At 34.6% G+C, this 13,482-nt stretch overlaps 1 protein-coding gene across 4 annotated transcripts in view; it reads right to left on the bottom strand.

Annotated features, from left to right (window-relative positions):
• Positions 1-13,482, bottom strand: part of EPHA5 (EPH receptor A5) — a 412,214-nt gene that overhangs the window by 198,292 nt on the left and 200,440 nt on the right. For all 4 annotated transcript variants that reach the window (XM_068975450.1, XM_068975448.1, XM_068975449.1 and 1 more), the window contains exons 4-5: positions 12,128-12,283; positions 7,879-8,214 (exon numbers count right to left, since the gene is read on the bottom strand). In XM_068975450.1, coding sequence (XP_068831551.1) covers positions 7,879-8,214; positions 12,128-12,283 — 492 coding nt within the window. The remainder of the gene's footprint in view (positions 1-7,878; positions 8,215-12,127; positions 12,284-13,482) is intronic.

Genomic DNA, 13,482 nt, shown 5'->3' on the forward strand with positions numbered 1-13,482 from the left:
ATTGTATAAGCCACTTAATACCCTTTATTGCAGGCCTCTTCTGTTTAAACCACTTAGAGTAAATTTTGTTTACAACTAAGAAAATTGACATTAAAACCTAAAAAAACATTCCCAAAAGAGAAGTGCTGCAGGCAAAAGTCTTTTAAAAGAATGGGAGTTTGGACCTGTGATTCGACTGGTTAAATTTCAGTGTAGCAAGAACCTATGTAGTTTTTAAAGGATGTTGCTAGTTTTAATCTAACAACAGCAGACATATAGTGGCTGTGTCTTACCACCTCTGATCACTGCAAATAAAGGGATTCTTGAAGATATTTTTGGTGACCAAATTTCATCTGCTTTAGTCTTGCCCATGGTGGCTCAGTAGGTAAAGAATCTGCCTGCAACGAGGGAGACCTGGGATCACCCTTGGGTCAGGAAAGTGCCCTAGAGAAGGTTATGGCAACCCATGCCATTTTTTTGCCTGGAGAATTCCATAGATAGAGGAGCCTTGTGAGCTATAGTCTATAGGGTTGGCAAAGAGCTGGATGCAACGGAGCGACTTTCAGTTTCACTCAGTACTATAAAAGCATGAGAAAAAACAAGAAATATAGGCGGGACAGGATGAGTTTGGTTGCACTGCAGAATTTAAAAAGGTAAAATTAGTGTCTCAAAGTTTAAATTTCTCTGTTCAATTCATATTGAGATGATCAGAGTCTTCATGCTATAAATATCTCATGTCCTCTTAGGATGACAGAACTGTGCATCAAAAACCAAGTCTTAGACCCCAGAATTCCTGAACTGCAAAATTATGGATTTATTGCCTTGCCTTATGAGAAAATGAAGCCACTGATTGGAAAACATGAAATCCTGAGCATTGGACTGTGGATATGGGGGAGAAAACAGATGACTGAAAATATTCTCAGCTTCTAAAACTTACTGAGCCTCTCTTACTACCATTAAGTTCTTCCACACCTGGCTGAGGAAGCTATTCCTTGATGTCTTCAATACCTTATCTAAGATCATTAAGTGATAAAAGGAAGTATTTGTCTTTTTGCTCAAACTTATTTACTCCATCTGAACTCAAGATCCCAACATCCTCTTGGGAGTCAATTATGCAGTCAATGCTGGGGAAAAAAAACTTCCTGAATATGTCTCACAAAACTCTATAACTTAAATATGCAGAAGCATATGGAATATGTGTGTGAAAATGGATTTTATGTGTTTCTTACATAAGAGTGAGAAACAATTTAATTCAAGCTGGTATAAATGCATGATTAGAGATCCAATGTGCTTCTCTAGGTAGCTAGCTAGCACAAATGCTAAATGCTTGTTCAATTAGTTGACCAAGATCTGGATTTGAAAGGTGGACTATGTTTTTATAGTTCAGATACTAGGAATTCCTTGTTTTAATGAAGAAGGAATTAAATGCCCTACTAAAATAGGAACACTGAAATATATTTATTTGCCAAGACCTATGAAACTATCCACTAATTACAACTTTAGAAAGGACTCAGAAGACATGTTTTTCACTGTAATTATAAGAAATAAATTGATGAAAACTGCCACTTTTATAACCAAAATCTCTAAAATTTCTCTTTTCATGAGAACACAGAGGTTGATGATGAAGTGAAATGATTTCTTAATTTCTTAGGGATCAGATATGGCAGAGACCAACTGGTAGCACTTTACCACTAGAAAGAAAGTGGACATGAATTTCATAATAGGCGAAAATGTGAATGGTAAAAAGTCTAGCACCAAGGCATTAAGCAACTGAAATAATGGACCCTCTCATCTATACCACTACTGATATCAAGGTCTAAGAAATACAAATCAAAATTCAGTGACCTAGTTAGTCATGGTGTCTCACCAACACCCAGACCTGAGTAAGTTCATTTACCTTATTAAATAAAGACAAAATTGACTGTCCTTATGGAGGACTGTACAATAGTAACATATATTAATATTGTACATTTCCTTTTCAGCTTATCTGAGAGAAATCTCTGGGCATTTCTAGATAAGTGAGGGGGTGGTTACCACCCAGATTATAAATTTTAGATTTCAAGATATAAATTTAGATTTAGAAACTAGGATATAGAATATACATTTAACAGATTATAGAGCTAACACTAATCTCTGTGGATCCAAAATACCCCTAAGAAACCATGATGAGTGGAGGCTACGATGGTAATGTGATGAATGAGATTTTGTCCTGAGCCCACATTACAACTGGCACATTGATGCCTCCATTCAGTTCTTTATTTCACCAGTCATAGGTGTATACTTGGAAGATTTCTCTTCAACTATAAACAATCTCTTTGTGTCTGAGCCCCATGCAGTAAAAGCTGTGAAACTATAGTAATGACCAAACTAAACTAAAAGATAGAGCTTCCTCTTTTTACTCTTCCTCCCACCAAAAGAGTAAACACACACACCTAGTGGATCTGTGGGGGAATACAGCAGTTAGTGCCACCATAAAAAATATATAAAGTACAAAAATTGAGTATTACCTACATGCAAATTTAAATTATCTTGTTTAGTCTATATAGAAGACAAACAATTGCACTCATCTCACAAGCTAGTAAATTAATGCTCAAAATTCTCCAAGCCAGGCTTCAGCAATACATGAACCATGAACTTCCTAATGTTCAAGCTGGTTTGAGAAAAGGCAGAGGAACCAGAGATCAAATTGCCAACATCCGCTGGATCATGGAAAAAGCAAGAGAGTTCCAGAAAAACATCTATTTCTGCTTTATTGACCATGCCAAAAACTTTGACTGTGTGGATCACAACAAACTGTGCAAAATTCTAAAAGAGATGGGAATACCAGACCACCTGACCTGCCTCTTAAGAAATCTATATGCAGGTCAGGAAGCAACAGTTGGAACTGGACATGGAACAACAGACTGGCTCCAAATTGGAAAAGGAGTCCGTCAAGGCTGTATATTGTCACCCTGCTTATTTAACTTCTATGCAGAGTACATCATGAGAAACACTGGGCTGGAAGAAGCACAAGCTGGAATCAACATTGCCAGGAGAAATATCAATTACCTCAGATATGCAGATGACACCACCCTTATGGCAGAAAGTGAGGAGAAACTAAAAAGCCTCTTGATGAAAGTGAAAGAGGAGAGTGAAAAAGTTGGCTTAAAGCTCAACATTCAGAAAAAGAAGATCATGGCATCTGGTCCCATCCCTTCATGGGAAATAGATGGGGAAACAGTGGAAACAGTGTCAAACTTTATTTTTGGGGGCTCCAAAATCACTGCAGATGATGATTGCAGCCATGAAATTAAAAGACACTACTCCTTGGAAGGAAAGTTATGACCAACCTAGATAGCATATTCAAAAGCAGAGACATTACTTTGTCAACAAAGGTCCATCTAGTCAAGGCTATGGTTTTTCCAGTGGTCATGTATGGATGTGTGAGTTTGACTGTGAAGAAAGCTGAGCGCCAAAGAATTTATGCTTTTGAACTGTGGTGCTGGAGAGCACTCTTGAGATTCCCTTGACTGCAAGGAGATCCAACCAGTCCATTTTAAAAGAGATCAGTCCCGGTGTTCTTTGGAAGGACTGATACTAAAGCTGAAACTCCAGTACTTTGGCCACCTCATGCAAAGAGTTGACTCATTGGAAAAGACTCTGATGCTGGGAGGGACTGGGGACAGGAGGAGAAGGGTACGACAGAGGATGAGATGGTTGGATGGCATCACTGACTCGATGGATGTGAGTTTGAGTGAACTCTGGGAGTTGGTGATGAACAGGGAGACCTGGCATGCTGTGATTCATTGGGTCGCAAAGAGTCAGATATGACTGAGCGACTCAACTGAACTGAACTGATTACAAAGATAGCCAGTAAGCTCTCTCCACAGAAGAAAGTAAAAAAAGACCCTCAGAATTACAGTAATGATCGATCAAGTGACAATGGACTTATTTTTCAACATCTCAATAAACAGAGATCAACAAAAAATATTTATTTCTCTCTTCTCAGAACCACTTGTGTGCTTTTACCATCAGCATTCTCTTAAATTTCCGACTCTACGGCATAATTTAGTTTCAACCCCGGGCATCGCCACATACTGTAAGACACCATTCTGAACAACTATGGGAACTGCATCAAACTGAAAGTACCTGATGAAATGGACTTACCATGCCCCCAGATACCTTTAGAAGAATCAAGAAATAAAACCTTTCAAAATAAAGGAATCACCTTTCTTAGTGATATTTCTGATAGTCTGGGACAGATTGGGACATTCCCTCCAAAATGTTTTGTTACAATTTGTAACTCATATCATGTTAATCTAGCCCTCTGATGAAAAAGTCAAAGAGTCTAATACTAATTCAAAACAATTAAAATTTGATCTATTTTAGTTCAGAATAAGATTCTGTACCTGGGCTTATTAAGGTATGAATACTTTTGGTTTTTTAGTTGGGATGAGCTTTTTGTTCTGAGGATAAAATATACATTTGTATATATTAAAAGTGTCATGATTTAGTTTTTGATAAAGTATGCCCAGTGCAAAATTATTTTAAAGTAAAACCCTAAAAAATAAGTTTATAGAGGAATATGATAAATGCACACTCTTTTGTGAGCTGATAGTGAAACATTTACCATAACTGTTCTCAATGGTATTTTTAATTTTCATACTGTGTTGAAATATCACTCAAGCAGTTATATTTTTTATGACCTAACTAGTAAGACAAAATAAATGATAATACAATAGGAATGAACAACAGAAGTGTTGTCACGTAAATAATCTAAATGCATTTTCTGTAAAAAAAAATTTTATACATCAGTTTTTCCAAATCACTAGAAAACCTGAGGAGCTCCATGAAGTTTATTCTTTTTCTAAGTTTGAGCTTAATAAAGCATGGTTTGTATTATCTATGATTTTATCCACTTTGCAATTCAACCATTAACGTTCTTCATATAATTTATGTATTCAAATTTTTTCCTATCATTTCCCCTTCTCACACACAATATTCCTTTACCTTTTTTGTAAATTACTTTTCCCACCCTCAATCTTCCCACTTCATGTGTGTTTATATTTCTTGACCATGATAATTCCCACAACAACTTTACAATTCTTTGTCAATCTCAGTACTATTTGTTGAATTCTACAAGGCCCATTCCATAAAGTCCAACTAATTGTAGTATTTAGCTCTCCTTAAAACTTCATCTTTTGACTTGACTATTAATTTACATGCAAAAAAGTATCATTTGAATTCAGATGACTTCTCACAAAAGCAAAATGCTAGACTCCATAATGATTTAATAGCTGGAAAAATGTCTTAAATGCTGTGTAAACACCCATAAATTAATCATTTAATCACTATCCTCAGCATAAAATCATTATTTCTTTTTATAGACTGATGAGCCAGGGTTACCTAATCAATTTCAGTTTCTAGATTAATGTATGATTCTTATCTTGAAAAAATTACTATTTTTTTTTATTGTACGAGTTGAACATAATTTTGAATCTGGGCTGCTCATATATCACATTAATGTCACTAATATAAATCAATCAGAAAATGACAGAACAAATTATAAATTTGAAACAGATTAAGAAATAAATCCATTTCTCAAAAAACACTCCATAGAGATTGAAACTAAAGTTGAAATCTGTTAAAAGAAGTTTTGTATAAAAACCACATATGGTACAGATAACTTTCTGTAATTTAAGGCTGAGAAAATATTCAGACATTAAAACCAACTACTGTAACCCACTTTCTATAATGTTGGTACTTGATAAATGTCCAGCACCGTGGCATTAAATCTAAGAGTTACTTGAAATCAGTAATTTTTGTGAAATTGATATTTAGTTGGTCTGAAATGTCAGACACTGAGAAAATCTCCATGTTGTTTTTATTTTTTATTTTTTGGTAGGTTTGTAAGGATTTTACAGTATGTACACTCTGAAAACTTGGGGGAAAAACACCAAAAGTCAACAAAGTTTCTGCTCTCAATACAAAAATGTTTGTTTTATATGATAGCTATGCCTTGAATAGTCAGATAAAAAATATTCTTTCTTGATATTTAAAGTATTTGTAGATCAAAAAGCATACCGTGCAGTCCTAAAAGGCCAGTAAGTAAAAAACACCTGGAGCAAATATTTATTAATAATTTCATTTAAAAAACAGTTATCTAGTTCATCAGAGAAACATCATTCAAAGAAGATTATGCAAGCTTAAATAATATGCTACCAGGGGACTACAATTCTTAATGATTGTTCGGTATGCTCTCAGTATGTTAATGGAAGATTCACATGTAGAACCAAGTAAGCTTGAAAGATATTGCATATGAAGGCTGAAAGCAAAAGTTTAATCCCAGTATTTTTCTGATGTGAGAAGACAGTTCACATTCACAGAGCACTTGTGGCATCTAGATACTGTGATGAAAAATTAATGTATACTAGTATGCCCTAAGCTGAGTCTATACTGAGGGAAAACCTAATTTTCTCTAATTTTGTCTACCTCTTCTTAGCACTTTTATTAGTTCAACCTTAGGTTAAGGACAAAATGGAGTAAAATATAAAAAAAATTACTGAGGAAAGTGGCATATTGGTGTACAGTGCTTTTTTTTTCGTCATGGAATAAAAAACATACTATGGATACATTCCACATGGATGAGAACATGAGTGCTTAGAATGATGCTCAGTGAATAATTCAAATATCTTTGTATCCTCTGGGTTACTTTTGAATGTTTCTCTCAATTTTATCAGTCAAAAACAACTATGAACCCAATGACACATGTTTTTCTTATTCTCAAGAGATAACCACTTCATTTACCTGACACATCCAATAATTCAAGTTATTTTGACCAAAACTTGATTACAAACAACATTTTCTTGTCAATCAGATCATTCCACTACCTACAAACTTATACTAACATTACAGGAATTAAGTCTGACCTAATTCAGTCAAACACATCCTATCACACTGTGAGCTCTACTGGCAAGGAAGTCCTCACCAAGCAAAGTCCACCTGAGGTACTTAAGAGGAGACCAATTTATTCCCATGAACTAAGAGCTGAGGCCAAGGAATAGAAGAGCATTACATGTAAAGCCCCTTCATACATAGGCACCTGTTATTGACAAAAACCAGTGATAAGCTACTCATAGGCTTTGAATGGTTTTTGCCACATAATAGGATGAGTTATTAATCAAGCCATAGCTTGATTTTTAGTTTACCAGACAAGAACTGCTCTATATTGATTTACTTAAAATTAAGTATTTGAGGGGAAATTTTAGGGGAATTAATCATTCAAGCAGCACTATTTTCCCTACTCCTTAATATTTCCAAGTTCTTCATACGGAATGCAAATATATTTTCATATGTACGGTTGTTGTACAACAGCTCACAGTCATTGCAATTTTGATAAATGGATTTACCAAAGAAAAGTTGTTTTATGCATTTATAATAACAATAATAGAAATAATAAGAAAACCTTATTTTAATATGCAAAGAAAATTCAGATGTGGTGCCAAACTAATAAACCTGCCTGATTACATGCTACCTTAATGAATTAAAGAAAAAACTTGAAGTGAATAAAACAAAAATGTAGATCTGAGCTATAATAATTGCACTGTTCAAAATTATGAGATAAAATATTTTTCACAAACGGATTTAAGCCATAAATATATTTTTAATGAAAAAATTCAACTAAAATCTATCTTTTGTTTTCTGTCCATAGATTTGTCTGCTATGAAACTTTAGCTTTTATTTGCCTAAAACTTAAAACAAACAAAAAAAATTCTCAAGGTGTATTCATTCTACTCTAAGTCCTAACCCTCTGGATAATGGGAAGTTCTTTTTCACGTCTCAGGCAACTTAGCCCTGAGCTGGGGAGATAACTGACAGAGCTTGTCCTAAGGTACATGATTTGGTTGACAGCACACTTACCTGCTTGATTTGTGGTTACATTTACAGACACATACTGCCGGGCTCCTGGGCTCAAGTCGGACACTCCATTCACTGCCTCAATCTCAAAGGTATAGTTTGTGTGAGCGAGCAGATCCACCACCATGACAGAGGTGTTTTTCAGGCCGATTTGCTGGGGGAGGTACCTGACATGACCGCCACACTCGTCACACACACCTGCATGGGAGTTGCACTTCTTGCATGCAATATAATATGACACATCTTTCCTTCCACCAGTGTCAGCAGGAGGAATCCATTCCAGAAAGACACTAGTTTCATTAACATTTGAGATGGCATTCCGAGGAGCTGAGGGGGGTCCTGGTTTGCAAAGTAAAGTGAAAAAAACAAATTTTGAGACGATAAAATTAGGCATTGCTTACTACACAAATTTCTGGCCTGAAGGAAAAAAAAAATAGCTTTGCAATCATTGTTTTAAGCAGGGCAGAATGCAAGAATTACCAATTTGTAATAATCTTTGAAAAATCTTGTTATAGTTTTCTCGGGACAATAGTAGGGTTTAAATACTATAGAAATGACTTATCTTGGCAATGTAACGAGTTCAATTAAATATGATGTTTTGCTTAGTGTATACAAAAAGAATTATGGAATAAAATCATGCATGCAAAAAATGTAGATAAAATTACATATTCAAATAGTGGCAGGTTCTTTGGCAAGTCCAGAGAAAAATTCTCCTTGAGGATTGACGTGACTAAGTCCTTAAGGATACTTGTTCCCTGAAAGCTAGGAATTAAACATGAAGGATTTACTAAGCAATGAGTACAGGTAGAAAGAGGATTTATTAGTGTGGCTCTTGACTACAAATTCTACAGAAATTAAAAAGGAAAAACAAAAACAGCCTTAGTTTATCTCAAAGGAAGTTGCATATCTACTGATAAGCCACCAACAGAATTTGGAACCTCCCTCATATGACCAAAAAAAAAAAAAAAAAAAAGAATTTAAGTAGTTGATCAAAATTACAAACTATAATAAAATTTTGCATACTTTGATATGGTTTTAACATTGTGGTTCGGCAAAACTGTGCATTTTACTTAACTGAAAATCTGAAACTTATTTTGAAAATAATTCTCCAAAACACAATTAAGAAGAATGAATGTGTTCAGACCTTTAAAAATCAGCATAATAAATTTATATATAAATAGCAAATGCTATTCACATGTATAATACTGTATTTCTGAAATAGCAGACTAAAGAGAACTAAAATTGGTTACCTACCAATTGTAACCAATGCATTACTCTGGTGGGGGGTGCTGATAATGAGACAAGCTATGAATGTGTGCAGATGAGAGATATATGGGGAATCTCTGTATCGTCCTCTTAATTTTGTTCTGAACCTAAAAATGCTCTAAAAAAATAGTGTCTATGAAAGAATTAACTGCATATTGTCTGACTCTAGAGTAGATTTTTAGATACTCCAACTTACAGCTTCAGTCCACTGTTAATATTATATGATCAGATGTTCTTGAAGAGAAAACACATTTAGATTTGTTTCAGAATTACTTAGCAAAAATTTCCCAAAAGGGGATAAAATGGACTATGAATGATTCATAGACATAAATTAACCTACTCAGGATGACAGCTTAGTTATCTTAATATGTGCTGTCTGTTCTAAACATAGAAGTAAATATTAATTTCTACCTAACATTTATGAAGCCATGACTTCTGAGGACTAAATTTAAAAGTAATGAGTTACCTAGTATTCATAAAACATCACTTAAAGAACTCCATAATGTAAAAATTGCCAGTTTTGATTAAAAAATATCTACCTTTGCTGTAGTTGTGGTTGAATCCTGTGAATATTCCCATACAATCTCACACACTCCAATATAAAAGTCACTTTTAAATTGAAACAAATACTTAAGATGGAAATACAACTCTTTTTACTCTTGCCTTTAACTTTTCTAATAGTGGAAAATTATGGCAAAAATGTAATTTGAGATCAAAATATTACAGGTTACTTTGTGAGAAAAAGGTAAAGTATACTTGGAATAGGTCTACTTCAGAAGATATCAAAATTCTGAGTTTTTTTCCTGCCAACTTAACTATACCCACAGTTTCCATCTTTCCTCTAAATCTGTAAAACTGTGTCATGGTTTAACTCTTCTTCTGACTCTGCTACCAACAGCCCCTTAGCATGTGAGTGGGGGCACATATGGCTCTCAAAGTCAAAATGAAACTCATATATACAAGGGAAGCTCTAAAGAAGAGGTAATCAGTGAAGACTTAGACTGACACACACCAAAAAATAAGGTAATGCAATTCTACCGTCCTGCTAATAGACATGATGTATGAACCCAAGTAGAGCTGTCAGAGGCACCCTCAATTTGAACAGATTCATTAGAATCTGAATTTTTTTTTTCTTTTCCTCTAGGTTTGTAGCATTTGGTGTTCCAGAGTACCAGAAAAAATATTAAAAAGAGCTGAATCATAAATTTAATTCCAAAGAGCCAAACAGACAGAAATCAAGTGATCTCATCTGATCTAGGGTATCATCATATGTGGTATTTGTGGTATTATGAATGCAACTAAGAACAGAACACACACACTCACACACTATTTATTAGAAAGATCTTCTACAGGACTCCCTATTTTGAGAAATGCATACAAATGAGTGTTCCTCTGAGACATAGTAGTAGAAATGCACACACCTGGATACAGAGAAAATATAAACCTCAGGTCCTAAACAAGAGCTAAGCAGTCATTGACACCGGAGCATGGAGTCTCACCCATTCCCAAACCTAGTAATTTTACAGAATGGGAGGCTCATATTCATGCTGAGAAAGAGACTGATCGTGGTTGGACTACTTAAAGAAAAGAATACCTATAAAATTGATGAAATTGAAATAAGTCAAGATATGATTTTCTCTAATTCACCAAAGTACAGTCTAGCCAACATCTCCCCCCACTATTTGGATTTTATTTTGCTTTGAATAATTGAAGCAATTTCCACTGCAACCAAGATACATCACATTCAATCTCACTTTGTATCTCCTCCATTCAAATGTATCCTCTTAAGAAAGGTATACAATAATGTCATTTACTTATGTGAAGAGGAATTGTTTATAGTTAGTAACCATCTAACCCATAAAAGTATCAGAATGTGATAAAGAATGATCTTTAACACTATAAAGTTAATATCAATGATTTGAGAAACAATGCATATACATTTCACTGACATTATGAAATTCAGGCACTGAAATTCAGATAAAATTTCAGTTGTGATTATTTAAGTAAAGAAATCGTATGTCTTTATATATGATACCAGAGAGTACTAAATTTCCAAAAAATTGTCTTCATCTTTGAAGGCAACTACAACCTACAGGGATCTAAAAGAGTACAAAATGGGACATCACGGAAAATGAATGGTTAAGGGGAGTTGGGATTCACCATTCTTCCCTTTCATTTGTCTTTGTTTGATTTGCTATAGAGACGAAGACAGAAAAACTAAAGAAGTACTGTCATCAAGCAAAACAACATGTAAATTTGTTTCCTTCTCAGAAATATGTGGCACAGTAGAAAAACAAAAACACCATACTGATAGATATGGAAGTATCCACTGCAAATGTTGGAATAAAATGTTCATTATTCATCTAAGATTATCTGACCATATACTTAATAATAGTTAAGGATGCTCACTGTTAAAAAAACACAACCACTTGAAAATCTTAGTTGACAACTGGTTTTATATTTGACTCTTAAATTTGGTTTGCCAACCCGCAGCACTCCATGTTCGTGTAGTGTTTCCTGTCTTATAAATGACCTTCTCATTGGTCTTTGCAGCTTAATGGGGCAGGTTACAACAAGAAGATAGAAGTATCATGTACTGGATATTTCTGTGATCAGAAAGTTGGCTTGGAAGAAGAGGAAGAAAAATAAAAACAGTTTGCTAGGAACAGGAATGGATTTGTCAAAGTCATGTTTGGCTACCACGAGCACTCAAATAAATCATAAAGAAAAAAAAAAAATTATTTGTGGCCCAGATGTTGAACTTGAAATAAGGGAAAACGGATTCTTGCCACTGTAAATGATAAAAGAGACTCGGATTTCTTAATGTTTACTCAAGAAGATTGGATTCTGGTGAAATCCTATATCGGCAAATTAAACATTATGCCTGTTTTGGGGAAAACGGTAATAGAATGTAACAGGCTCCATCATGCTATTTCTTCAAACTGGTGAAAGTTAGCATCACCAAAGATCCATGGATTTTCCTTACTTGTGCATGCCATTGTGGGTGGATCAGACTCCCTCCTGAAATAATCCTTTTCACAGACACAAGAGGTTGAAGCTTCCTCATGGGTGTAACTGTGAGGTGGACATTTGCTGCAGCTCTGGCTGTGAGGTGAGGCTTTGAAGAACCCAGGTCTGCACACTGTCAAAAGAAATAAGAGACTAAGCTTTTCCCTGGAACAGATGCAGTGTTTGCTTTGTGAATAATGTCATTATTTTGACTAGTATACATAGATTTCATGTAACACCATCCTTTCATTAATTTCAAAATTTTTTCATAAGTTTCTGAATCATAAATAACAGGCTATTCATCCAGATAATCAAATATTTATTTAAAGTATTTAAATCAAACATGATTGGAATATATTTATAATGATTCTTATGCTACAAGAAATATAAAGATGGTCATATGTATTTAAAACAAAGTGCTTTGACCATAACTTTCATTTATGCTAATATTAGAACAACTTATGTTGAAGAAAAACAAAATTTCAACTATGCTCAGAGAATAGCATGATACACAATAGTTGCTCAAAGTTTTGTTGTTGAATTAATAAGTAAAGTAACTGTGTGCTTAGTCACTCAGTCGTATCCAACTCTTTGGGACCCTTTGGATTGCAGTCCACCAGGCTCCTCTGTCCATGGGATTTTTCAGGCAAGAACACTGCAGTGCGTTGCCATTTCCTCCTCCAGGGGATCTTCCCAACCCAGGAACTGAATTCACATCTATGTTTCCTGCGCTACAGGTGGGTTTTTTACACACTTAGCCATCAGAGAATGCTAAAACCTTCACAAAATTCTTAGAATGGAGAGAATGCATGATTGAGCTAGTATATCATTCACATTATTATTAATTTGTATTATACTAATATCAAGAGGATTCAGACTTCAGGGTTTTTGTTTTTCCCACTTTTACTCCATTTTAGAAATTTTCATTGAGATCCTTACTGATCCAACATTCATCTATTCCGGTATCAGTCATGTTTATATCACAAAAATTATAATGCTGTACAAAGGAGAAAAATGTGCCTTATTCAATTTTGCATTTACAATACTTATCACAGTGTTACTACAGAAAGTATTCACATATTGTTATGTAACACACACCTGAGTGAATGACATGGCAAGAAAAATGTAACTGAACTACTCAGAATCACATGAAGAAAATCTCTGATATTTTTGTTAAGTTAGTGGTCAGGTAAGTAAATGTTAACAAGCTAAGTTTCCTTATTCTGTATTCCCTAAGCTTTTACCTTTCTCTTTCTTCTCAATGGGTAATAAAGCCAAATTCAATATTCCGATTGTCCACTATGAACCATGTGAAAACCATAAAACTGATGG

The sequence above is a fragment of the Capricornis sumatraensis genome, chromosome 7, assembly GCF_032405125.1.
Source record: "Capricornis sumatraensis isolate serow.1 chromosome 7, serow.2, whole genome shotgun sequence".
NCBI classification, from domain to species: domain Eukaryota; kingdom Metazoa; phylum Chordata; class Mammalia; order Artiodactyla; family Bovidae; genus Capricornis; species Capricornis sumatraensis.